Raw genomic sequence first — 27992 nt, forward strand, 5'->3', positions numbered from 1 at the left:
AGTGTTCAAGGCTGGGTTGGACGGGGCTTGGAGCAACCTGGGATAGTGGAAGGTGTCCCTGCCCATGGCAGGGGCTTAGAACTAGATAAGCTTTAAGGTCCCTTCCAACACAAACCATTCTGTGATTCTATAAAGGTGAGCCCCATCCTCAGCACCCTTCGCACAAAGCCAGAACTGGCAGACATTGGAGTTTTCGAGCACAAATCCATTTGTGTTTCAGCTGCTTCCCCACTTTGCACGCCCACTGTTGCACACCGTGCCCAGGGAACCACAGGACTCCAGAGAGGACTCGTATCATTTTGCTCAAGTGTTAAATCATGTCACACCTTCCAAATATGGCTCCACCTCTATGGATGGAGAAGCAAAGCCACCAGTAATCAAACCCAAGTGCAAAACGAGGCCGTCTGCCTGCCCAGGGCAGGATTTATTCCCCCACAGCAGCCCAGTGCTGCGAAGATGGACCGTACAGAATGGCTGCAGTATTGTGCTTGAAGGTCACAGCAGCTGCTGCCGTACATGTGTGACTCCTCAGGCATCACAGAGGTGGCAAAACTCTCTGTTTAAGATGTCTCAGTCACCTCACCAGCAGAGAGCAAAGCAGTAGGGCAATTTGTTCTTTCTAATAACTAAAAATCCCATTTTTTTCCTTTAACGCAGCTCTCACCGAGAACCTCTTTCAAATCTACTCCAAGGTTATGCCAAGCCCTATACTTAATAAAATCTAGAGGATTTGTGGAAATTGAACATAAGCAACACAGCAGGATGCATTTCTAGCTGATACCTAAAACGATCTAACAAAGTCAGACACCTGGGAGCAGGACTGGCTCAGCTGGCTCAGTCTCACGGCCCCTCTGGGCCCAGCACTAAGAGTGTGCAAGAGCCATGAGGTCTGAATGACACAGAGAAATTCACTTTGCTTTCTATCATCAATTCCTCATTTAATAAACAAACAAACACTTTGAAATATCAATCACTGAAGTGTTGTATATTTACACTTGATAATGATAGCAAATAACCCTACCATCCCTCATTTTTTTAAAATATAAGCTGAAAAATTTGAGAATTGTAACAAAAGTTGGTTTTACCAAAACTACTGAGGCAAGAGGGCTAAGAAATTGCTGCCACATGACAATTTTTGGTCTTGTTTTTTCTGTAATCTAATAATACCTATACTATTAGCTTTGCTTTCATTCCATACACTATTAAATAAGTATAAAGGTCAGATAGAGGTCACTGAGTACTACAAAACACTTGTGACATCACACCCAGTCTCACAAATAAAGATGAGGAAGCTGAATATGCACTACACTTCCATTGCAATTATACAATTCCATTCTTTGGGTTATTTTGATCAATTAGTTAAATCTAAAAAAGAAAAACTGACCCAGATTTAGAATTTCAAATAGATTTAAATAACAACAACCCGTTCAGCTACTTAATTGTATGCAGTAACCCTGTAGAGATGGCAAAGGAGTCTCATGGTGGATGGTGGATCGTGGGTAGCACAGACAGGGAATAAAGGGCATCTCAAAATCAAAGCATCTGATAAAATTTTAGGTGGATCATATCTTCCCCCTCAAAATCCAGACACGAATATAGCACAATAAGCTGAAACTAGAAATGGGAAAGAAAACTAGGATAGAAAGTCAGATATTTTACTCTCCACTGAAAACTGATATAACTAAGCTATTTAGAGAACATTGCTCAGAAGTTATTGCTGAGTATTATTATAAAGGGATATAATAAGCAAAAGCAAAGGTCACAGCTCTTTGTGCCAGTGATTATATAAATCATAAATCTTGACAGTTTTTTGAGGACAGAGCTTAAAAGAGCTTCATTAAAAAGGAGATAGAGAGCTGAAAAATACCAACGTGAACAGGAGGATAAGGTACCATGGGAACGGCCAAAAAATCCCCAAAGGTCCTCTGCTGAAGGATTTATTTTTGTCTATTAAAACCAGAATTCACTAACACCTGGATGAAGATGGTCTCCTTGTGAAGAGGCAACACAGCTGGAGAGCTTCCAGCTCTGTGCATATCTGGAAAGTGTGCAGGGGTAAATGCCCAGGTGATTAAGATTGGTGATGATACTTAATTATTTTAAAGAGTCAGTAAGAGAAGGAATTGCAAAGAGTAGCAGAAAAAAGCTCACACATTGGGTGTCTGGGCAATAAAAAGGCAGGTGAAATTGCTCACAGATAAATATTAGGCAAAACACATGAGATAAAACCCCAAAGCAGTGTTGCACGAGGAGTGCTGGACTTGGAGCAGGATTGGAGCATTCAGGAATGAGGTTTTAGTTTCTAATATTCAGTTCTACCAAAAGGTCAGCTCAAGGACCAAAAGTAATCAAAGTGAATGTTAGGAATTATTAGTGAAGGATCAAGGATCTCAACAGAGTATATGCCAGCACATAAATCAGTATTGCTGCTTTACCTGGAGTATCAGGTGCTGCCCTGGTGTCACCGGCACAAAAATGGAAGTGCAAAATGAAAGGTATGATCCTTACATGAAAGGGTCTCTGTGCAAGGAACAACAAAGTAGACTAAGACACTTCAGCTTGCAGAAAATAGGATTTATGTAGGAAGGAATATCTCAGAGGTACAGAAAACTGAGTGTCATGACCACTTCCTATAGCCCAGATCACACAGAGCACTGAGGAACATCTAATTAAATTAGCAGAAAGTTCCTTTGCACAGATCTTTGCACGTTCCACAGCCCCTCCTTACTCAAGGAGGCTGCAGATGGTAAAAAGTTAAAACCAGTTAAAAAAACCGAACCGGAAGCTGACAAAGAAAGATCTGTTAAGGATTTCTAAACACAAAGATTCTCAATACCTGACTCCAGATGTCCCTGATCTGCAGACTGCCACTGTGATTCCCCAAAATATCTGCAGAGGGTTAATATTTCCTTTTGCTTTTCACTGCCTAACTACCTGTGGAAAAGAATACTGGGCTGGATGGGTTGTACCTTAAAATCTTGGTCTTACAGTGGTGACAAGATAATCAGCAAGTAAAAAAAAAATCTCTTCGAAAGAAAGAAAGATGATGAAAAGACAATTTTTAGCAGCTCATAACAATATCCCAAAGTTAAAATAACTTTGACTTAATGCAATTGCCCCAGCAGACATAAAACTTGTTTTATGAGAAGGAGAAAACCAGCTTTTACAGTACTTTCTCAGCTAAGCAGGGGGAACAGTGGGGAAAGACAGATATTTCTGTTTTGGTTCATGTCTCTGGTAGAAATAAGACACAGCTCTGTGTGTGGTACAAGAAGGAACACAGAATTAGGGACAGGTATTTCTGCAGTGCTTATTCCAGGTAAGAATACACTAAAAAATATATGAATCCAAGGGCAGATGGGCAGCTACACAAGTGCCCCAGCTGAACCTAACAGCATAGGTCAGAAGATTAGCCTTCAAGACTGAGCTAGTAAAATAAAATACATCAACATAGTGCTCCCCCCCAACCTCCTAAAGAAGCTTTCTGTACGTTTTTGAGATGTGCGTTTTTGTGAAAACTCAAAAGCTGAGAACTTTTCTGAACTCTCTCTGCTGCTCAGCAAGTCCTGGCTGAACTGTTTAAACAGATGGTGCTATTTCATAGCAAATAGATGATATCACCATTGCAGAAAGATGATTTTAAAGAAGACAAGGTGCTGTTATACGCTGTGAAAAGGAAAACAAAAACTCCTCCCACTCTGCCCCAAACCTGCCATCTTGAAGGATTGATAAAAATTCCCCTAAATCAGGCAGAAACAGTCCATACATCATCTACTGTGGCCATACAACCATTAGAGATATTTGGTAGTGAGTGTTGTAACTGTTGCTTAATTGCTAATATAAGGATAAATACGTTACTTAACATTTTTATACATTCTAGATCAGGGAATCCTTATTAATTACCTTTCTTATCTCAAGAAATACTCGTCGTTCAAAATGCTCTTTTCCCCATTCCCTCCCTACATCTATTTTAAAAATCCATGTAAAACTTTAAACGTTTTAAAATACTGAGCTTTTCTTGTTTTTCCTCGGAAAACAATGACATGCCAAAAGCTAAGCTCTACAGAACAAAGCAGTTGTGCTGGTTTCAGCTGGGGCAGAGTGATGGTGTTTGTCTTCCCAAGTCACCGTGGGGTGGGATTCTGCTCTCCTGGAGGTGGCTGAACACCTGCCTGCCCATGGGAAGCAGAGAGTGACTTCCTTATTTTAGTTTCCTTGTGTACACGGCTTTTGCTTTGCCTGTTAAACTGTCTTTATCTCAACCCCCGAGTTTTGTGGGTTTTACCCTTCCAATCCTCTCCCTGGTCCTGCTGGTGAGGGAGTGAGTGAGTGGCTGCCAGGGGCTTGGCTGCTGGCTGGGTTAAGCCACAACAGCAATGCACACAATCAGAGGGAGGATGAGATTTCAGTTTTAAAGCTTTCACAGCATTACTGTAACAAGCCATTTTAGAATTTAAGACAGGTGAGATGTTATCCCCATCCATTCTGAGTTGATTATTGATCCAGAAATTGTGTCTATCTTGGCATACTGATTAATGATGGAACCACTCAACAAATATCTGCCACGCAAGAGAAGTGACAGTGAGTGCTAACATGCTATTCCACGGATGGGAAGAGGCTTCACTAAGCCTTCAACTCGTCTCACATCTTGGTAGGGCACGCTGCGGACAGGAACGATGCGAAGCCTCATCGAAACATTCATCCCCCAGCTCTTTCCAACCTTTAAGGGTCCTTGCCATGGTATTTCTGACTGTCTGTATTACGTTTAGACCACAGCTTCTCTGTTGCAACCAGCAAGCAGTTTACTCACAGCACACAGTTTGCAAGGTTTTGAGAACTGCAAAATCACATCGCTACTGGAACAGACTTGGTTACCGGCACGGCCTTCTCCATTAGATACTTGCCACTAAGTAAAGGTCTGTTGAGTGTATAAAGAGGTGGTAGATCTTCTATCTCTGCTATCCTCTGGTAAACGGCTCTGGATAGATGATCCCCATGATATAAACTCCCCAAGATGATGCTAGAGAAGTAAATTGGCTCCACAAAGAGGCTAAGTAAGGCTCCTTGAATACCCAATACGTTCCACCTAAGAGGGAGGGAAAAACAAAACAAAACAAAACAAAAAAACACTTTCTTTTTAATGGAACAAGTAACATCTGCCAGACATAATAGCAGTTAATCACAATGGACTAGATTTTTAACCCTTTCTCCTGACTGGCACATGACCATGGTAGCATAAGCTGTGACACCTGCCAGAATTTCAGAGATCAGCTTAGGGGATGCTCAGCGTAATCCTGAGTAAAATGACCTACAGCAACAGGCCAGGAGCAGACTCCACAACTTTAGTTCCCCACTAACATGTCTGGTGATGCATTTTCTAGCACCCTAGTGCCAGAGATGGACAGGATCATTCAGTGGGAGAAAGCCAAACTGTGAGATTCTCAGAAACAGCAGCTATTGCCCCCCAAAAGACACCTGGCAGGGGGTAAAGCATCCTTCCCAGGGCAAAAGGATTGTGTTTGCAAGACCTCCACACCTCATCACCATAAGGGAAAACCTGTCCTTGACACCCTAGCCCAACTGTTTCCACATCCTGCTGCCAGAAAGGACACATGCACTGGCTTGCAATATCCATAGTCAGGAAGAAGATTGAATCTGAAAACTGAAAATATGCAAAGAAAGCATGTACTCTTTGCTCCCTTTAGCTGTTTCACATATTCCAACCAAAAATCCCTTGTCTGGACCACTGTGATCTACACTGGATCAGGTCTGGTGGCAGGGATATAGCATGCCTAGGAGCAAAATCCTGATTTTTTTTTTTTTTTTGACAGCTGCATTCATTTGAAAAAGCTTTGGCTCTCAATCTGTCTGTAACAGTTATATAGAGTACTTCTGAAAACCTCAATATCTTCTGCAGACTATTTTCTCTGTATTTGTCTGGGGAATACTTGCAAAAAGCTTGGCACTATGAAAATAGCATATTTCAGTCAGAATCATAGAACCACGGAATGATTTGGGCTGGAAGGGACCTTAAAGACCATCCCATTCCAACCCCCTGCCATGGTCAGGGACACCTTCCACTAGACCAGGTTTCTCAGAGCCCCCATCCAGCCTGGTCTTGGAGTCAAACTGCAGCATCCAGACACAAGCAGCAGGGAAGTTTCCTCTGGTGCTTGGATAAAACAAAGGAGCACAATGGAAGCTCTTGGGCTCCCACAGAATGGTTGTCCTTATTAAAAATCCCACCGTATACCAGGCTGCAAGGTTACCCTAGGAAAGCAGGTAACTTGGATGTTGCTAACAGTGATTCTTGCAGTTTGTGCTGGGATGGCTACACATCAGCATCATTTCAGGCTAGAAACTGCGCATCACAACTGCTTCACTACTGCAAAAATTGAATTACACATGCTGGCTTCAGGATGTGCCAAAAAAAAAGGGTAAAACAAAGACTGCAATTCAAGGAACCAATTTCTTTGCATATTTTTACCGAGGATAAAAATGGAGGCAATGTGCATTAACTTACTCACCTGTCATTAAAAAAGCTGGCACTAATGAATGAATAAAAATTCTGTGCTAATAAAAAATGAGGTCTATTTTACATGGAATAAAGGCAGACTTTGTATAACATTGATAACATTGCATAAAATACAATCAGCAACCAAATGTCAGAGTAAAGATATCAAGTGAAAATTATTGCTTTCCAGGACCAATATGTCTTTTTAAGGACCATATCATGACTGGAAGTTTGTAGGTTTGAGGTATTTCAAGTGCCAAATGAATCACAATAATATTTTCTTGTTGTTTGCAGTATTACCTACATGGAGAGCATGGACTGCTACAGACACAGGTAATATTATGGAAGGAACATCTGGAAGGAATTCAAGACTGAGCATTGCAACTGGGGTCTTACAAATGTATCTGAGACTTGCAGACAAGGCACACCACATTTTACATGACCAGTGTTTGAGTGACAGATGAATATCTCAAAAAAGGCCAAAGCACTCCTCTGGCAAGCCCTCATCCCCTAAATAAAACCTTTGCCAGACTCTCTTCCTTACTTCAGTATTTGCACAGCTTGTGTTTTGCCGCTGCCTCCCACACTTGGTGATGTCCTCTGGCACAGAAAATGAAAGCTGACCACTTGTCTTACAAACTTCTTCTGATGAAAAGGAGAGGAGTGTGGACACCTGAACAAGCTTCTGCAAGGTGAACTGTATGGACTGGTCCTACTGCCCACAGGCCTTATGTTTTCCTGGGGTGTGCCGAAGCACCTTCAGCACTGCAGCACTTGCTCACGAATGCTGGGTTCACAGCAACTTGCTTGATGCAAGGACAGGGTTTGGAGAAACCATTCTTACAGCCAAGGCCTCAAGCTCTTAATATTGATTGGGCAGGGTTGGATGGTGGTTAGGTTTATAAAACTAGCTTTAAATTTCTATAGTTAAAATTTCCAAAGTACATATACTTGTCTACAGAAATGTATTCTTATGTCAGAAGCTGGTTGTAGCACAGAGATAAAACCTGACACCCAAATGAATCACAGAATCACTGAGGTTGGAAAGCCCCCTAAGATCACTGGGTCCCACTGCCAACCCAGCACGACTATGTTCACCTCAGAACCATGTCCCCTGGTGCCACATCACACACCCTTTGGACACTTGCAGGGATGTTGACTCTACCACTTCCCTGGGCAGCCTGTTCCAGTGCCCAACCACCCTTTTGGTGAAAAACTTTTCCCCAGTATCCAACCTGGACCTCCCCTGGCCCAGCTTGAGGCCGTTTCCTCTGGTCCTGTCACTTGTCACCTGGGAGAAGAGATCAGCCCTCCCCTGGCCCCACTCTCCTGTCATGGAGTTGCAGAGAGTGAGAAGGTCCCCCCTGAGCCTCCTTTTCTCCAGGATGAGCCCCTCCAGCTCCCTCAGATGCTCCTCACAGGACTTGGTGCCTGTGTTCTGCAGATTGCAGCAGAGTGAGAAAAGGAAGGACTGCATAGAGACTTTCTCAATGTTCCTTTTTCATATCGTACTCCTTTATATCAAACAGTAATATCTCACTTCCATTAGCACATACACTGGAACAACCTTCATGGGTGTAAACTGAGAAGAAACTACACCAACACCACACATGGGTTTTCAAAAGGCCACAGGCACTGCCTCCTGAAATGGTAAAACTGCCTCGTCCTCCAGTGTAGAAGCATGGATTGTGAGAATGCTGCCAATCTAGTGTTAACCTCTACTGAAAGCACAAGTTTTTTTGAAATTAAGGGGCCAAATTCTGTATTTCACCACAAGCCAGGAGGTGCAGAGTGGAAAAAAGCAAAATGCACTGCCAAAAATTTTAAGTCAGTGTTGTCTTCCTAACGGAGCAATTAAGCAACAGCATTTTTTTTTCTTCTCATTAAAAATAGCATCAGAAAAGAGTTAAGTAACTGAAGCAACTTAAATCTAGCTTACAAATTCAAACCTGGGTGTTAAAGAAGAAGCATGAGCAGAACACAGGAATGCTGCATCACATCAACAGAGATTGTGAAATGCCTAAAGTAAGGCATGTAAAGAAGAGATTTGCCAATGGGAAAGAACACCTCAGCAAGTAGGGCAACACCCTCCAGCATAAACCTTTTCATTGGGAACACCTGACATGCTTGTCTTAGCTAAGCATAAAATGTGTCTTGTGACAGTGTTTAACATATTCTGAGCATTCTGACTACAAGAATTTTCTTTCACAACCTTAAAAAAACTTAAAGTAAAACTGGCACTTAAAACACAAGCTTCTCAAGGCTGACTGAAAGAGATTTGCCCATGATCATTAGTATGGGTGAGTAACATCAATCTCTACTTAATAATTGGTTTTGCTCACTTTAATATAATTGCTTCAACAAATAGTGCACTATAAAAGTAGTTATAGCTACCTGTACTGTGTAGTAAATAATTCTAATTAAGGTCTTTTAGTCTAATCATTACCATAATCAATTTAAATAAATCATTTATTCATATCATGATATTTGGTTTGCCATCCTTAATCCTGTGGGACAAAGTCATAAGAGGTTCAATCACACCTGCACAATCCTTCAGACATAAACTGTTAACCAAGCCTGGGCCTAAGACTGGATCCAGCTGCACCCAGACTCCTTTCTGAGAAGTAGTTTAGGAAGCAAGGGGGTCCTTTCTGTACCTCATGACTCAGCAGCAGGGTCTCCCTGCTAAGCCTTGTGCAAAGTTTCCATTCTGCCCATGACACCACGTGTTTGGCAGCCTGCAATACTCTTTCAGCTTCAAGTCTACAGCTCTGCAAGGGATGCACAGCAACCTGACGTGAAGCCAGAAAGTTCAAGCAAAGGCATATTTATTTACTCATCCTGAACTGGCCTTTTCTGAGATAGAAGATCCTTCAGGGTCACACTCTACCAGGGGCTCACTGAGGTGGCATTGAAGCCTTACCATGTCTGACAAAGCAACAAAATTTCTAAAGCTCACCTAGCAAAGTACTTTAGCATGAAAAGGGAAGCAAAAGCTGCAAATCAAAGCCACGGTTCTCCTTTATCCTTGGGCCAGCCAACACACTGCAGTGGCCCCTACCTGCACTTGGACTGGGAGGTTCAGCATTCCCACCCCTGCACATATGAGCTACTGCTGCCAAACAGTTAAAAAAGAGAAGGAGGATGACAGTTAAAGGATGTTGCAACCTGCTGCTGGTGTAAAGTACTTTTACACCCCATCATTTTCCCAGCACTAAGCTTGGCCGCAGAAGAGTTTGCCTATCACCGCCTTGATCCTCCCCAGTCTGTTATTTTATTTTTATTGTTAAAAACCAACAAAGCCGTGACCCTGGATTTTGAAGAGGCAGTTTTTTCAGTCTGGTTGACAGTACAGCTCCACAAACAACTGCAGGACCACTGCTGAGGCAGGGAGATGCCACGCACAGGAGGAATGTTAAAGACATTTCCAACCAAGTTATACCAGCACTTTTTTAAAAAGTCTTTTTCTTAAATAAAACCCCCTAATTTTCATTGAACATTTTCATTTAGCATGAAAAATTTAGCCCTCTGAAAAGTTACAGGTGCAAACTAAGATCTACTTCAGTTCAGAAAGGCTGCTAAGACACCTCCATGGGAGCACGGCTTGGGGTGCCCTGCACCTCCCCTTTGCTCTACAGTTCCCAGTTGCCCATGCATGCTTAGCTATAGGGAGACCAAAAAAACCCAGATTTTCCCATTACCAAGGTTCTGCCATGCCCTCTGCCTCATCCTCAAAGTAATCTTAGGCTCGAGGGATGTCCAGGGAAATGCTCTTTGAAACAACTACATCCCACCACCTTTACAGGTTCAACCCCAGCCTTGGCTTTTGCAGATTTATGCATGTGAGTCGTGTTCAACTTCTGAGAATTTACACAGAGGATACTCTCTATGTAGTGTGCTCACCTGAGGTCTTATAGATGAGCACCTCACTGGGAAATCTGAATTTTACAAATTTATCACACTCACTGGTTTTCTTATTCTATATTCACTACTAAAGATCCTGCTGATAACAATCTGGAGGATGGATGCACTTCCTCAATCTTTCTGCTGTTCTCAGTCATGCTACACTGAAAAAAAGAGAGTAGAGAAACCAGAGACCAACACCAAATCAAGAGCAGTCCTCCCTTTCTTGCTATGTTGTCACATTTTTGCCCTGGACCACCATGTGGCTCAGAGGTATCTACAGTGGATTCCTAAAAGGTCTATTGATTTCTTCATGACATGCAGGTGATTTCACAACTCTTGATACCTGAAAAGGTAAGTAAAATTTAACCCTCCAGCAACACTTTCACGGTGTGCTGGTTCACCTCTTGCCAAAAGTAAAACAGGCTGAAAATATATGCTTCTGGTAAAAACTCTCCTCTGAACTTTCTAAACTCAAAAGGCACAGAAATTCTGTTATTCACACTATTTTAGAGAAAATGCAAAAATGGGGTGGGCTAACAGCAGTAAGTCACAAATCTTGATGTTAATATCAAATGTCTTGGTATCACTCTCACTAATTTTTATGCAGACAGCAGCATGGAGGAGGTGAGTCACTGGGTGACCCGCAATGGTGTCCACATGGAACTGGTGTCCAAATTTATTTCAGGAAAACAAGAGCCTCCTGCAACTAACCAAACAAAACCTGACAAGTGTTTACAGTTCAAAGAGCTGCTCTTTATAAACAACTACTACAAAGAAACGAAAATTATTCAGTAGGCACTTTGTTTATCACAAGCTCTTACTTGCAACTGATGGCAAGGGAGAGAAGGTATCACTGTGTGAGGTGCTGGACTACCCCAGAAAGCACTTTGCCTCCTGACATACATGAGGCATCACTTCAAACACTATTTCTCTTTTTTTCCTTAAGAGATTAATTGAATCTCCGTGACCATTCCGTGCTCCTCATAAGCCACTCTGTAAACAGGCAGCAAGATCTTTACAACTGGGTCACAGCCCACACTATAAATCAGTAAGTGCAAGAAGTCCATGGTCTTGGACAGTAGCCCTTCTCACAAACATATTGTTCCATTTGCAGCTACAGACAAGAAAAAATGCTTCCCCTTGTAGCTGTACCTAGGCAGGCAACCACACAACTCTGACTCGTCCCAGTTTTTCTGGCACTGCCTGGATTTGCTCCACATCTGTGAGCCTGGTTTGAGAGGTTACACGATGCTACATCTTGGGTAGGTAGTTGTTTCTTACCACTTTCCCTCAGGTATTTTATTTAAGTGCCACACTGCCACCACAGATCAAAGTGGCCAATTCACATTGCCAGTGTCACTTGGATTAAGAACTGGTGAGCAGAACTGCCCTCTCTTTCGGGGAAAAACAGAAGAAGACTGAGTTACAAGCTTCCATTTGGATTTCCCACCCTGAACAAGCACGAAACAAGGCCAGTGGACAGACCTAAAGATCATCAGAAAAATATTTTCTCTTCTTTAAAGCAGAAGAGCACCAATGACTTCCCTGTCAACAATTCAACCTAAAAAGTTCTTCTCAATTTCTAGAGCCTTCCTACCAGAGAAACTGGGTGAAAAAAACTCCACTCAGCAGGATGTTAGACATGACTGGGATGTTTCATGAGAAGTCACTATTTGAAACCAAAAATGTGGGCAGAAAAACACATCAAAAGGAGAATGACAAAACCCAACATCAGTACCATGGAACAAGGTCAGGATACATTTAAAACAAATGCATGTACATTAAAGTTACTCTGGTCACAGAAACCACCCTAACGCCGCACTGGAGAGCCACCAAGCACTAACACACCAGGATAATCCTGTTCTAATGCTTCCAACCCAAATGGGATTACACTCGTGGCCCTTCCATGTTTCTTACAACTTTTCCTGGATGTTCCTACTGGATCCAGGAGCGTGCTGGGCAGCACACTGCAGTAAAGCACTCAGAGGCAGCAACTTGGATTATACAGATAATCCACACAGATGAGGCAGTTCAGATACAAGGGGTTTGATACAAGTGCAATCCTGCACCCCAAATTTATCCACATCTTTTCCAGGCTGTGACTGAGAATCTTTGGGAAAGCTCAGTGGAAATCAGCAGGTCTGAGGTGTACTGGAGGACTCGTTGCTGGACACTACAGAGCAAGGCATTCTTTCAAATGTAAATGGACAAAACACGTCAGGGAAATGTCAAAAAAAAAAAAAAAGAAAAAAAAGAAAAAAAAGAATATGAAAATTTGGGCCTCCTTACCCGTCATACAGTCTTTGTTCTGTGTCAAGGGGTTCTATTTGCTTCCTTCACTGGCACAAACAAAATTATTCCCATTAGCCCCAAGGAGAGGTGACAGCTAGCTACGGAAGCGAGAGATGGATTCTGTTCTGTATCACACAAAATCAACAAAAGAGTCAAATGTGTTCTAGCTCAACAACTGGCTGCATTTTCATTTTTTTATATATATTTGCAATGACAATGTGATAAAAGAATGTGGCGTGAATCCCCTGTCAGATGGTTGGGAGAAGTCCCAGGCATGAAACTGGGGAGTTTATTTGGTGAATTTTATTGAAAATATTATAAAAGAAGCTGAAATGTCAATTTTGTAGAATTACCTTTTCACATCTGCCTGTCATAGCTTCTGAAAGGCCGTATCCATTTACGTTAGGGAGATTTAAACTAAAAGAAAATGTTTTCCTTCAGCAGAGATGCTGATTACTTGAGACAAGACTAAAGGAACAAAGCCATTACATAACTTTCCTCCTCTATTTTTGATTTGGCATAGGCAGTTCACAAGAATATTTCCAACTTAATACCCTTAATAAATTTTGAATCAGGCTCTGACTTGAGAAAAAAGCAGAGCTATTTTAATTACAGTATATATAATACATATAAAATTGAAAAATAACTAAAATGTCATTAGCTGAAAAATCTGGCATTTTTCATCCACTTTGCAAGAGCACAGAGGCTGCAAACACACAGACTCATTTAAAAAAATTATGCTGCAACTCTCCCATACTTGTTAAAGAATACTACTGCTAAATTTTCTTTTGTCCATTTATGAATTTGAAAACAACAAAAAATCTCTTAATCTTTGTCAAAAAGGACAACAAAGAAGGAATTGGATGAAATATAAATTAAAGTACTGGTTCTGGAAACAAAATATTTAATCACAATACATAAAACTATTTAAACTAAAATTAAAATACTTTTAAAGTTAAAAACTAAAAGTGCGTCAATATTTTTTTTTTAAAGGGACACTTTTCACTGTACAAAATAATAAAACTGTAATCTATGCATGAAAATGTAGGTATCTGATATCACAGAATGGTTTGGGCTGGAAGGGACCTTCAAGACCATCTCATTCCAACCCCCTGCCATGGGCAGAGACATCTTCCACTAGACCAAGTTGCTCCAAGTCTCATCCAACCTGACTCTGAACATTTTCAATGATGGGGCAAGGGTGTATATCATAGGAGGAAGCTATCCAAGTAATGCAATAAATTTATTGCACTGTTTTGATAATGCTATACTACTTCAGGAAAAAAAAAAATCTAAAACATTTCTCTGCTATTCCCCAGTGATATAAATAAAAAACAAAGCTGTCATGACTTTATGTGGCTGAAATAATACAGAATGATTTCACCTTGCCTATGAAGCCAGCAGAGGGTCTAACACCAATTGCAGGAGAAGAATCAGGAGATTCATCATAGGAATTACAGCCACTCTCATGCTATGTCTAATGAGATAAGCCCATCAATACCCTGCACATTCATTGTAAGTACCATAAAACCCCTCTTTCTTGTTAGAATCTCAGAATGGTTCGGGTTGGAAGGGACCTTAAAGCCCATCTTGTTCCACTCCCTGCCATGGGCAGGGACACCTTCCACTAGCCCAGGTTGCTCCAAGCTCCATCCAACCTGGCCTTGGACACTTCCAGGGATCCAGGGGCAGCCACAGCTTCTCTGGGCAACCTGTGCCAGGGCCTCCCCACCCTCACAGGGAAGGATTTCTTCCCAGTATCCCATCTAACCCTGCCCTGCTTCAGCTTTAGGCCAATCCCCCTTGTCGCATAGCCATCTTCAGCAGTAAAATGAACAGCAAAGAAACCAATTGCTGAGTGTCTCACCTCGCTATCTTGTCACTGCAGGACATGGTCAGCAGCCTTTCTCCTTGCAACACACCATCCCACGTCTGGATAGTGGTACTGGAGCGCACAGGGATGGTCCCTTCCCCAGATTCTATTTTTGTCCGCAGCTGTCCTCTGGCTTTGCGGTTTGGGTGCCTGTCCCCTTGATCTGAAGGACAAAAATCACTTAGAGTCAGCTGAGGAACATTCTCAAAGGGTTTTACAGACAGAATGACAGTAAGAAGAATCAATTTGAGGTATTTGTCTGCAGTTACTGCTCGCTTGCATCATAGTTCCTACTGCTCTTGGCAAATCAGCTACAGCATCAGACATCTCTCACAAATACTGCCTTCTAGGACACACTTGCAGTTAAACCAAGCTTTTGCTACGGGAGCAGTAGGCAGCAGGCAGCTCTTCAGCTCTGCCCTGGGTGTTACAGCATTAAAATGAAGTTACAGGGCAGACCATGGAAGGGGCACGCAGAGAACCGCTGTTAAAGGACAGAAACAGGGAAACAGGGATGGTTAGTTCTGCAGGAATACTTGCTGACTCACTGGCTTATCTCAGTTAGCATCAGCCTCTTCAAGACCACAGGGTTCATCACTCTATACTGAACTTCTACCACAGAGGAAGAACAGCTCAGATTTTTTTGGAAGAGATCTTTGTCTAACACACCTCTATGCTAAAAGGAAAGAAGACACCTAAATTTTAACCATGCCACTGGTACATGCTCCACGAATAATTTAAGCTCCCTGGGGTTGAGGAGGACTGCTGTCATACCCTCTTGTGCTGCTTCATGGGGGGAGAAAATCCGAGCATCACCACAAGGAGATGTGCTGATATAGAGATGGAACTGCACATTCTCCTTCAGCTTAAACCCGCCTTGCTCTGATCTGATAAAAATGGATTTTTGCTGATCTTCTTTATTGCTGAAACAGAGAAGAAAGGTAGAGTCAAAACTGACATTAACATGGAAATAGCCACAAGCTGTGCAGTCTTAACGGGCATTAAAAACAAACACAGGATGGCTGAAAATTTTATAATATTAATCTAACAGTTATTACAATTAACAAAATTAAAGGACCATCAAGACACGAAACATCTCCAGATGTCAAGAGCTTTCAGGCACTTACCAGCAAATGAAACACCAGCACCTTTTAGCCCACTTGATATTATTTTGATTTATATGTCTGCAGTTTACAGAATGATTCCCAATCATTTTTCCTGTCCTCCCCCTTTATGAGAGACACCTCACTGAATAAATGTTTTGTTCAAGTCACACTTGAGGGCAAAGGGTCCGAGTTCTAAATTCAGCATCCTAATGCAACAGGACAAGAGCTTCACACTGAAATAATGAAGCCACGTGTTTTACATGGACAGATTTTCAACCCTGTGGTATCAGCTCATCTTCCTTTTCCCTCCAGCTTACCTTAGGTAAAGCTCAAGTTGTGTATACAGAAACTTCAGCAGGCACCGTCGAGCTATAATTTCCGCGTGGCAATCATTTAATGCAAGACCACGATCACTCATGTATTCACCATTGATACATTTTGTTCCTGTAGAAACACTTATTACAAGGGCATCTTTCACATCTGTACCTGCCAAACAAAATTTCAGGAAGAAGACGCAATTAACATCACAAATAATTTACTGAGTGATCTTCTTGCTGAACCCAAAGAAGGCTCTTTTTTTTTGTGCTGTTTGCTTATTTAAAAAAAAAATGTTTGTTTTTTTTTTCTTCCAATATTTTCTTTAAAACAAAAGCTTCAGTCAGCCATATCCTCCCTGTACCAGCACAGTCTCTGGTTCTCATGAGCTCTTCATGTTGGAGTTTAGACAAGTTAAAAATTGAAAACCTGCAGGGAAAAAATGCTGCTTCAGGAAGAGTTATTAAAGCTTGAGACCCAAAGTGGTTTTTTTCCTGAGGTTCAGGCAGCCAGCAACTTTCAGCATGTACCTTCTGACCACCTATGCAGACATTCACAGTGACTTTAGAAATCTGAAAGGCACTGGTTTATTAAAGCAGCAGCACATTACAGAAGGGTACTGAACTAACAACAAGGAAGGTAAGACTAGGGAATGAAGAAATTTAAATGCTTAAATCACTGTAAAGATTACCAGCAGTATAATGTGTAGTTCTTGGTATTAAACCATCCCATACAACAGAACTTAAAAAAATACATTAGGTGGGTGTTTTCTATACAGAGAACTGCCTTTATCACTCAAAAAAATCCCAGCTGCATGAAGGACTCAAAAAGACAGGTCAAAATGCCACCTAGCAAGACACTCGGGGAAAAAAAAGCCCAACAAATTAAAAAAATGAACCTGAGCCCAGCTGGCCCCTCCTGCCCAAAGGGCTGGAGGAGAAGCAAGGAGCTGCAACACACAGCTATGCAATGGAGTCATCTAATTCCAGAGGTTCCCCAGACATGTATCCATGCAAAGATGTTTTTTAATTCTGTGTAAAGCTATTTCTTCAGGTAATCAAAAGGTATTCACGTGTTAATTAAGTCTTGATTCTTTGGCACATGGCTCTTCTGAGAATTGCAGATACAGGGCTGTAATTATATAAAAACCTTTTAAATGCCACAAAATACATTAAACAAAACGACACCATGTTCCTCACAAGTGCTTTGTATTTGGGGCTAAAACGGTGTTTGTACCAGATGGAGGTTTGGCTGTTCCTGAGCAGTGCCTGAGGAGCATCAAGGCTTTCCAAACCTGCCAAGGGCCCGTGTGCTGGGGGTGGGCAAGAGACCAGGAGGGGACACGGCTGGGACAGCCTTGTGAGAGGCTCAAAGTGAATGTCCCAACAAGGGTTAAGATGGATTGAAGACCAAGATCAACCTTAGCACATGGAAAATCCAGCAGCAGTGTGGTTGTAGATCAGTTTAGGGCAGAACTTCACTGTTTTGGGAGATTTGGACAAGCACAGATCTCATGTCAGCAACCAGAGAACCACGACACCACTGCTTACACGTGCACACCACTGCCATCTGCCAAAACTTAAGCTGCTTTCTTCAGATATTTTTACTAAAATGACTCACATCAAGCACTAAGAATAAAATACAGCAAGAATAACCAAGTCCAAAATATTAAAAACTTGGAAAGAAGCATAATTCTTACATAATAGGCCCAAACCAAGAATGCAATCTGCATGACTGAGGGGGGGGAAACTTATTTATTTTCAGAAAGTTTTGTGATTCATTTTAAAAGCTACATTTTGTGCACCGTGGGCTACTCAGATGTCTCAATCAGGCAGGAAACTGGAACTCTGTGGAAACAGAAGTATTTGCAGGTCTAACTTTCCTGTAAATATCCTTAGTTGAGATTTATTTACTATATTTAGTCCACCTTCAAGATTAAACAGTAAAAATATATTTCAATACCGCTTGACTGAAAAAAGGTAGTTTACTAGAATGCAAACAGAGCTCTTGTATTTAAGCAGTTAAAATACTACTTATTTTTTTTTTAATTTACCTGTTGTCATGACAATTCCAGCAAGAACTTTTCGACGTGCATGTGGAGATGTGAAATTTTCAGTCAAATCACTGAATTTATCTACAACCAAGCGTGCAACAGCATCAGCTAAAACCTGTGGGATCACAAAGAAATGCATATTAGAAAAAAAAAAATTAAAAATAAAAATTGCAGGAGCAATGTTATAAAAATTTACAGTTTGAAGATATTATACATAATAAATGAAACAAGTTTTTAGTTTTTCACTTTAAAAATTGACATTGAGGCATCACTCGCAGCTCTCTGCAAGTAGAAGCAGAGGTATGTGTGCTCCACATCTACTAAAACAGGGTTAGACAGCCCTAAGCCAAGCATCAAAGTACCTAATGCTCATGATGGTGAGGAACATTTGAGGCTTGGGAGAACAACTAGATAGACAGATAAGTCTATACTCTCATGCTCAAATCTCAAAACGCATCATTTCAGTATCCTTGACATTGGACCTGACAAGAAGACTGAAGTAAAAAAATCCAGGCCCTTCAAACCAACCTTTTATAACAATCTAATTCCTTATCTAGCTGTTACATAAATAAGGACAACTTTGCTTTCAACACTGGTTTAACACTTTCTATTTCTTATTTTTACAAGATGTATACAAAGGTAGGAATAGAAAATTTAACCCCAAGTAAGCTATCTCAAAATTAGGAAGGATTTCTCTTTTTCACCCCCAGGAAAACTTGAACAGTCACGTTTGCAGCCTTATCAGTCAGGCTGTAAGGGGGATAAACTTGGAAAATTAAGGAAAACTTCAAACTACCAGTCCTGATCCTGTTGAATGACAATTCAGTTCAACACTGCAGCTCATCCTACCTGCTGTTTTCGAGGCTTGAACTTGTAAGCTGAACTTTTACAACGTGAACTGTAACAGCTAGAAAAGATGAGTCGAGACCAAATTGTTGGATTTTCACATGAAAAGAAACTGAAGCCAAGGCAACCATGTGCTGACAACCAGCAGCACCTGAGATTTTCTGGGGTACATACCTGGCCCACAGGTTCACACACCACAAGGACACAGGTCCTGTGTCACACCTGCCAGTGCCATACAGATGTTGAGTGAGGCCCTGCACAGGTTGCCCAGAGAAGCTGTGGCTGCCCCATCCCTGGAAGTGTCCAAGGCCAGGCTGGACGGGGCTTGGAGCAACCTGGGCTAGTGGAAGGTGTCCCTGCCCATGGCAGGGGGTTGGAATGAGATGAGCTTTATGGCCCCTTCCAACCCAAACCATTCTGGGATTCTGTGATACAGATGTCTTGAATACCCAAGCATCCAATGTGGTCCTAAACACACATGTAAACAAATATGTCAAGCCCAAAAGGACACTTGTTGATGAGTGTCATCTGCTTGCACACTTGTTTTGGGCTCTCAGGAATGGAACATCATCACCATCATCACCCTTCCAGAGAGCCCAGGGCAAATCAACACAGCTGATGGGCAGCAGTATAGAGAGACTGGGCACCCAGCTGAAAAGGCACAAACTCTTGAATACAATCAGTTCTAAAAACAGACTGCTAGGGAAGAAAGGGAAAAGAGAAGGGGAAGAGAGAAAGAAGGGGAAGAGAGAAAGAAGGGGAAGAGAGAAAGAAGGGAAAGAGAGAAAGAAGGGAAAGAGAGAAAGAAGGGAAAGAGAGAAAGAAGGGAAAGAGAGAAAGAAGGGAAAGAGAGAAAGAAGGGAAAGAGAGAAAGAAGGGAAAGAGAGAAAGAAGGGAAAGAGAGAAAGAAGGGAAAGAGAGAAAGAAGGGAAAGAGAGAGAGAAGGGAAAGAGAGAGAGAAGGGAAAGAGAGAGAGAAGGGAAAGAGAGAGAGAAGGGAAAGAGAGAGAGAAGGGAAAGAGAGAGAGAAGGGAAAGAGAGAGAGAAGGGAAAGAGAGAGAGAAGGGAAAGAGAGAGAGAAGGGAAAGAGAGAGAGAAGGGAAAGAGAGAGAGAAGGGAAAGAGAGAGAGAAGGGAAAGAGAGAGAGAAGGGAAAGAGAGAGAGAAGGGAAAGAGAGAGAGAAGGGAAAGAGAGAGAGAAGGGAAAGAGAGAGAGAAGGGAAAGAGAGAGAGAAGGGAAAGAGAGAGAGAAGGGAAAGAGAGAGAGAAGGGAAAGAGAGAGAGAAGGGAAAGAGAGAGAGAAGGGAAAGAGAGAGAGAAGGGAAAGAGAGAAGGGGAAAAGAAGGGGAAAAAGAAGAGAAAAAAAAAGAAAAATGTTTGAAGACTGCCAGCTCCATTCACCCTCATTTCCTTAACAAGGCTCATGAGAACCAACAGCCTAGAAATAACGTGGAGATGCTCTCAATGTTAACTTCCTTCTGGAAAAGGTTTAGCAGCCAAGGAAGGAATAACTAAAGCTCATGTCTCATGACTCCAGAGCTCGACAGCTTTTTCCAGAGTCTGCCAGGAGACACTGACCAGCATTCAGGTCACATCTGCGCCAGCCTTGGTCCATGTTTTGCGATTGCACAACTTGTGGAGTCAGAAGACTCTTGACATGGCAAACACCAATTTTCTTGATGCATTTGAATGGATTGCAACTGAGAAACTTACTGTATTTTTCAGGAACACAATTTTTCTCAGAGGCTATGAACATGTCTGGTCAGGCACTGATGTTCAGACATGATGTTCAACTTTTTGTTGCAGGACCCAAAACTGGGTTCAAGTCCATGCTCTGACAGCACAACAACCACACACTAAATCTGCATTTAATTGTGCTAGTACTTACTGAATACAGAAAGCTGAACTTTAAGGTAAATACACGAAACAGAAAGCAAATAATTATGGGGGTTTTTTTAGTCACTCTGGTTTTAGAAATGGAAAATTAAACCACAAAAGTCTTAAATTATTACTAACCTCCCTGCAGCCATGTGGGCAGATCACTGCAGGGTCAAGGCACTGAGTCCCCATGCCACTGTTTTATCCATGACCTCACTGCACAATTATGGACACTGCTTCCCAGCTGCAAGTTTTATGCTCTCATTTCTGTAATCCATATATATTCTGCTCTACCTTACACCGTGAAGTGCTGGACAAGAGAACATGGCTGGCAGCTGACAAACTACCAGGCAATGGTAAAATCACGCTGAATGACATGGTGATGGAATATCCTGGGGAAACAAGCTGTTCTAAATAGGGATGGACCTGATCCATAAAGAGAATATATGCTTCAGGTCCCTTCTGTATGTTCTTTTCTCAGTTTTTTTCCAAAGCATTTGGTGCTGGTCTGAGTCTTTTAGGGACAGCACTATCCCACCTTTGACAGAGGTGTGAGACCCTTCCCAGCCTTCCTTGGGGAGCAGGGAGTGTCTAAGGAAAAAGAAACAAAGGAGAGAAAGCAAGTGGTCTCTGGGAGACTTCTCTCAGGATGATAAAGACATCAAAAATGAAGAAATAAGGAAGTCCGAGGGAGCATCCACTGCTCCTGAGATGTCCATGGACATCCTTGTCCCATCTCTTGAGATGTCCAAGGCGATGCTCAACAGCAGGATCAGCTCTGTGAGTGGAGATAGTCTCAGCCAGCACCAGCATCTCCTGCAAACCTCACGCTTCCCAGTGCTGGGCCTGATGGCAGGGATGTGGCAGAGGGGACGGGACGTGTGAGAAGGAGCTTTTGCCTGGCCCAGCATGGCTCTTGCTGTGGTTGAGTGCTCAACAATAATCTTTGTCCCAGAAACCAGATTTCGCTGTCTTCTCCAGTTCTCATCAACTGCTAAGTCTGCAAACAAGCCATGCACTTAAACTTCTTAATGGTACTAATCTAAGAATGCTGAAATAACCAGTTTTCTTCTGTGGAAAAGAATGAAACTTGCAGGAAACATTTTAGAGCCCTTGGTATATCCTGTGGCTCCTTGCATTGAGGAGTGGGAGGTAATGTGAGGGTGGTTGTTGAGGGGGGGGGATTCTTCCCCTCTACTCTGCTCTTGTGAGACACCCCCTCATTGCTGCATCCAGTTCTGGGGCCCCCAACAAAAAAACAGACAGGTACCTATTGGATTGAGTCCAGAGGAGGCCATGGAGATGCTCCAAGAGCTGGAGCCCCTCTGCTCTGGAGACGGACTAAGGGAGCCAGAGTTGTTCAGCCTGGAAAAGGCTCCAGCGAGACCTTAGAGCCCCTTCCGGTGCCTAAAGGGGCTCTGAGAGAGCTGGAAAGGGACTTTGGACAAGGGCATGGAGTGACAGGACAGGAGGGAAGGGCTTCCCACTGACAGAGGTGGGGTTAGATGGGATAGTGGGAAGAAATCCTTCCCTGTGAGGGTGGTGAGTGAGGCCCTGGCACAGGTTGTCCAGAGAAGCTGTGGCTGCCCCATCCCTGGAAGTGTCCAAGGCCAGGCTGGATGGGGCTTGGAGCAACCTGGGCTAGTGGCAGGTGTCCCTGCCCTTCCAACCCAAGCCATTCTGTGATTCTATGATTTTATGATCAATTCACAGAGCAGAGCTAACCATAAAAATATTTTTCTTGCTTTGAAGAGGCAAGTCTCTCAAATTGCAAGACTGACAACCTCTTCAATCCTAACACACCCACTGCCAAGGTGATAAATGACGAGTGCTGATTTTTTCAGTGGGGCATTTTTACCCACTGTGAGGCACATGTTGAGTGTCTTACTGACTTTAACTCACTTTCCCAGCACAGAACTGTTCCTCACTGCAGTGAATCTTGCTTTGTCCCTCACAAAAAGGCAGGCTGGGAGCAAGCAGACAAGCTTAAATTAAAATCACAGCATCAGCACCTCAGTAACTCCCTGTACAGACTGTAAGATTATACCTACTCCCATGCCATAACCTGGTTTTTGATTGCAACTGCCCTTGTGTACCATTTGATACCTTGTATTTCTGCATTTAATTTCCCTTGGGGCCCCTGCAGTTACCAGGAGGTCTGGTGGGATCACAGATGTGCATTTCAGCCATACCCCTGACCACCCCTGTCACAGGGATCATCTTTCCTCTCGACACTTCTCACTCCATCCACTTTTCTCACCACAAACAAACACCTCAACTTACCAGCAGGTTTGGAACCTGCCACCCAGGCAGTCAGTTCCAACACCTTCATCAGCACAACCACACTGTACTTCTATTATTTCCCCTAAGCATTTGGTATTTGAATTTTTCCTCCCTTGCGTGTTTCTAGTTTCCATTTTTCCAACCCAATCAACGTTTTTTATTTGGTCCATGGCCTACAACAAATCGTATCCTCATTCACATCATTCCTGTACTCTCCAACTTCCCCCACTTTAGGAGTATCTCTGAATTTAACACTCTTTTACACAGTCAAAGAGTCTAAAAACAACTCACAGACTTTAAAAAAAATGAATAAATAAGGCAGGACTTGAAAACACCACAAATGCTTAAATAATCAAATACATACCAGATGAAAATCACTAATATGTACCAGACCTGATATAATTCCAGTAACTCAGTGGCTAATTGTAATTAAAATCAGAGCAATACAACATAGTGAAGTGCAGAAAGGATGATATCTTGACAACAAGCTGATCAAAAGCCCCTGAATGAAAAAATGAAATCAGTTCTACATTAGGCAGCACCCATGTAGATCTTCCCCATCTCACCTCGGGCTTTTTCACACTTCCCTATTCCAGTTTTCACCACTTTACTGATTCGAGAACTAATAACACATAAATTACTGGCAGGGAAATTTTTTTGGTGTCTGGAGTCAAATCCACTTTTAAAAGCGGAGCAGAGAATGCAGTCTGAAATTACTGAATCTACTGAAGAAATTTTAATACACAAAATACCATGACCCTGGATTCGAAAATGAAGGAAACATCAGTAACACAATAATTGTGCAACAGTGAAAAGAAAGCATATAGGAAGTTCTAAAATATGCATACTGTCCATTCATTTTGAGAAAACAACATAAAATGCTTATACTCTTAGAATCATAACAAAATCTAAAACAATGTTTTTGAGATTGAAAAGGTCAGGGCCTTAAAATTCTCATAATAAACAGAAAGTTTAAAAAAAGTCACAGGCAAATATTTGAATTTAGACAGGTATATATCATTAAAAAGATCCGAGAGATGCAGTAGAAAGCAGTCCAACAATCATTACCATAGTTTGACTGGGGAGAAACACAAGCAAGAAAACATGGGAGAATTATTCTTCATTAGAAAAATAAAAATTACTCCATTCTATCTATTTTAAATTTTTGGTCTACGCCTAGTATGGTTGATATTTTCCCTAGTTCATTAATTATTTGATTTAAACTCTTTCTCATCCAAGATTTACTTGCCTAAGTAACTTCCATGTGCATATTAATTAATTTGCCTAGAGCACAACCCTTCAGATGACAGCTATTGAACCACACATCGTGGATACATGCACTCTGATTGTGTTTAGACCCTGGAAATCAGTGGCAACTGCATCAGTCTCACTTAATCTGACCTTGACTTACATCACCCAGCTCTGTTCACACCAACAATTTCTGTTTGCAGGAGAGAACAATTTTCTTCTCTGCTAAGAACTGTTGTATCAAATAATTTTACTTAAAGCAGTAATTCTGACTTGAGCTTGAATTAAGTCTTGCTGCCTGAGATGAGCAAGATGCGATTCAACCTTTCCTCAGCATAAACCATAATCCAAGCTGGCACTGCACTGGGGCTGGGGCTCTCTTACATGACATGATCAAGGCTGAAAACATCATCAACAAAGCCTCCTCTCTGTGCAAGAGAATACAAAGAGCTCATGAAATTGTCAGAAGCCATAAGTGGATAAATCACCTAATACATATATACAGACATATATATATATATATGCACACACAGCTTTACAGAAGCAGAATAAACAGCCGAAATGCTGTTAGAGCTGACTCAGTATGCATGACTTGGCTCCTCCTGGTCATCACCCAAAAGCTACCAACAACACCCAGAGGATTTCTCACCTGTGGCAAGTGCAACTGGAGCCCCTCGCTGGGAATGGGCTGCCGAGATGGAGTCTGGTCCAGCTGCATGTTAAACAAGGATGCCAGGGCCAACTGAGCCGCCCGAGCTTTTGCCAGCTTCTTGTTTCTTCCCGAGCCCTCAAAAGTCTGACCATCCACCGCCACGGCCATGACAAAGTTTTTGGCGTGGCTCTCTCCGCTCTCCGAGAGAAACTCGTACTTCAGCCCCGGCCGCAGCTCATTGAGGATCATGACGGGGTTCTTGCCACTGGCAGTGGGGTAGGGTGATGGCGGGGGCAGAGGCGACTGGGAAAGGCTGCTGGCCACAGCGGACGACGGCAAACCGTATTCCCCACCAGAGCTGAAGGAGCCGTCCCCGTTGGAGCCGAGGTAAAAGGAAGCATCGGAAGGGACCGGCGTTTCAAACCCGTTGAAAAGGGTGTCGGGGAAGTCCGCCTGGTCGGACGTGAAGTCCGTGTTGACCGACAGAGTCCTTCCCATTGCCAGGTGGGCTTCCGAGGCGTTTGGGAACTGGACGAAAGACCGCAGAGCCTTCTCGGCAGCGTGAAGCTTGGCTTTCTTTTTCGTTGGGCCAGACCCCTCAAACACCTGCCCATTGACTTCCACTGCCATCACGAACATGGGGGCATGGACTGGCCCCGTCTGGGAGAGGAGTTTGTACTGTAAACCAGGTTTGATCTCATTAAGTTGCATCAGGGCGTTCTTTGGAAGAACAGGGCCGGGCATTTTCTTCCTCTTCTTGGGGCGAAATTTGGAATGGCCATTGTTGCCCTCCTCCAAAGGTCTCTTCCTGCTGCTGCTGCTGCCACCGTTGGAGAGCTGTGTCCCCTCCCCGGCTCCCGTCCCACCGCTGTCTTTGGGGGGAACGTTGTCCACGTTGCGGTTTTCTTTAATGTCGGTGCTGCTCGAACCTGCGGTGCCCAGAAAGAGTAACTTACAATGCCTTCGGTGCAGGATCTTGTAAATGCAAAATTTATAGATTCCTTTATCTCTCTTTGTAACTGGTTAAGTGATGTGTGCTCACAGGTTAAATATTTTTGCAATACAACCATAGATAATAATAATAACGTAATACAGTCTCAATGATTCAAGAAATAACACACTCAATGATCTTCAAGCTACACATTTGATACAGTCACATAGCAAAAACCCACAATAGCTCTGGTTTTTTCATTTAAATTATGCTGGAACAAAACTTTTACTTATAAATTACATTTAGCCTGAAAAATGCCTTAAATCGGAAATATAAGTTATGGTAGAATATACCCATAAAACAAACAACTACCATTAATAAAATAAAAATGGATGCTTAAGACCAGAATTCGGAGACAGGTATTTAATTCTATTTTATTCTTATTTTAGTCATGTTACTTTTTTGCCTCAGTGATTTTTAGTTGCTCAAATTGAAAAATTACATAAATAAAACCTGAGCAATGAAAAATTAGGCAGCTCTTTGGTAGGTACCATGACTGAAGAGTGTTTAAATGCTTTTGTTTCTCTTTAGTTATTCCGTATTTTCCTAATTCAATTCTTTTTTTATGCCTTTCCTAAATATTCATTTCACCTCACCCCAATTTTACTCAGGAACTACAGCTGCCTGCTGCCTACAGCTGCCTGCTGTGCCACCATGACTACAAGACTACTTTATATATTTCCAATAGACAGCCTTCTATTAAAAAAACCCACAACTTATATTTGTCATTTACAAGCACAATTCCTTGCCAAAAATACTGCTGTCACAGAACTACAAACCCAAAAATCATTATAAAGATCCTCTCTTAAGGCTATGAGGAATAGAAGTGGGACAAAAGCTGCACATTTACAGTGATGATATTTTAATGGGGTGAGAGAAAGTCAATAACAACAACATAATGGTTTATTTTCAAAGTAGAAAGTCGGGGTAATGATATGTCAGAGCTATATTTAAAGAATTAAATTTGCTGTAACTTCAAAAGACCTCATTTTTACGCTGATAAAAAAACTAAAGAAATTGATTACTCGTGCTTTCTATTGGCATGTGTGAATGAAAAGGCAAATTTAGTAAGTCAAGCATTTCTAACTCTTCTGTTCCAAAACTTCAAAATATCTATATTACATCTACATTGATCCCAGGTGATAAATTTTAACTGAAATGAGAGCAAGCCAAGGTGGGAGCTCTCGGAGCGACAAATTTCAGTGGCACTTTCAGTCTTCCCTAAGAATCCCCTACCATGCACACATCACTTCGCCCAGGTTACAAAGCTGATGGAATGGTTACTAAATTTTCATTTATAACATCCTCCAGCAAAAGCTTGATAGGTTACTCCTTTCGGTGCTCGAAGAGAAAGAAAAGAAGAAAAAAAAAAAATCAAAGGAAAGAGCCAAAACAGGAACACATTTTGTTAAATCACGGCAGCACAACAGAGAATTGTACAGTACTGAACATGCAATTAATTCAATTAAATTTGGTCAAGAATTGAAACACTGAGTATTCTGAAGCCTTTCATTGCTAGAAATCTGCTACGTTTAATCAAGTATCTCTTGTTCAGCCACAAACATATTGCCTCAGAACGTGGGCCATGGGGTCAAAACTGTCAATACACATTGTTTATGCATATATTCTGTATATAAATACATATTTATGGTAGAGGAATCCAAGGACAAATAGAGGGAATTTTTAAATCTTTCCTTACAGTGAGTTTCTTACCTGAAGCTGTAATCTCCAAAAATTACATCTCATCTAAAACATCATTTCTGGAACACTGCCCTTAAAGGTGGCACCAGGAATTTGTTATCAACCAACCAACATGACTTTTAGGCTGAACATAAATCACTGAGTTGACACTAATTAATGGTCTCTGGTTTTATCTTTCTTTTTATATGAAGACAACTACCAATGCCTGTGGAAACCACAGAAGGAAAACAGAAGTTGAACAGGCTCCAGCTGAACGCTAAAGAAAGAATTTTTGCATGTAAGCATGGCAGCTGGAGGAACTCCTTAATCCATCTCACAACCCAGGTAGGAGAAATG

At 42.0% G+C, this 27992-nt stretch overlaps 1 protein-coding gene across 4 annotated transcripts in view; it reads right to left on the reverse strand.

Annotated features, from left to right (window-relative positions):
- ADARB1 (adenosine deaminase RNA specific B1) overlaps window positions 1-27992 on the reverse strand; it is a 70342-nt gene that overhangs the window by 7785 nt on the left and 34565 nt on the right. For all 4 annotated transcript variants that reach the window (XM_064660109.1, XM_064660110.1, XM_064660111.1 and 1 more), the window contains 6 exons: window positions 24962-25893; window positions 18060-18174; window positions 16009-16177; window positions 15360-15508; window positions 14580-14748; window positions 4905-5086 (listed from right to left, as the gene is read on the reverse strand). In XM_064660109.1, coding sequence (XP_064516179.1) covers window positions 4905-5086; window positions 14580-14748; window positions 15360-15508; window positions 16009-16177; window positions 18060-18174; window positions 24962-25893 — 1716 coding nt within the window. The remainder of the gene's footprint in view (window positions 1-4904; window positions 5087-14579; window positions 14749-15359; window positions 15509-16008; window positions 16178-18059; window positions 18175-24961; window positions 25894-27992) is intronic.

The sequence above is a fragment of the Pseudopipra pipra genome, chromosome 7, assembly GCF_036250125.1.
Source record: "Pseudopipra pipra isolate bDixPip1 chromosome 7, bDixPip1.hap1, whole genome shotgun sequence".
NCBI classification, from domain to species: domain Eukaryota; kingdom Metazoa; phylum Chordata; class Aves; order Passeriformes; family Pipridae; genus Pseudopipra; species Pseudopipra pipra.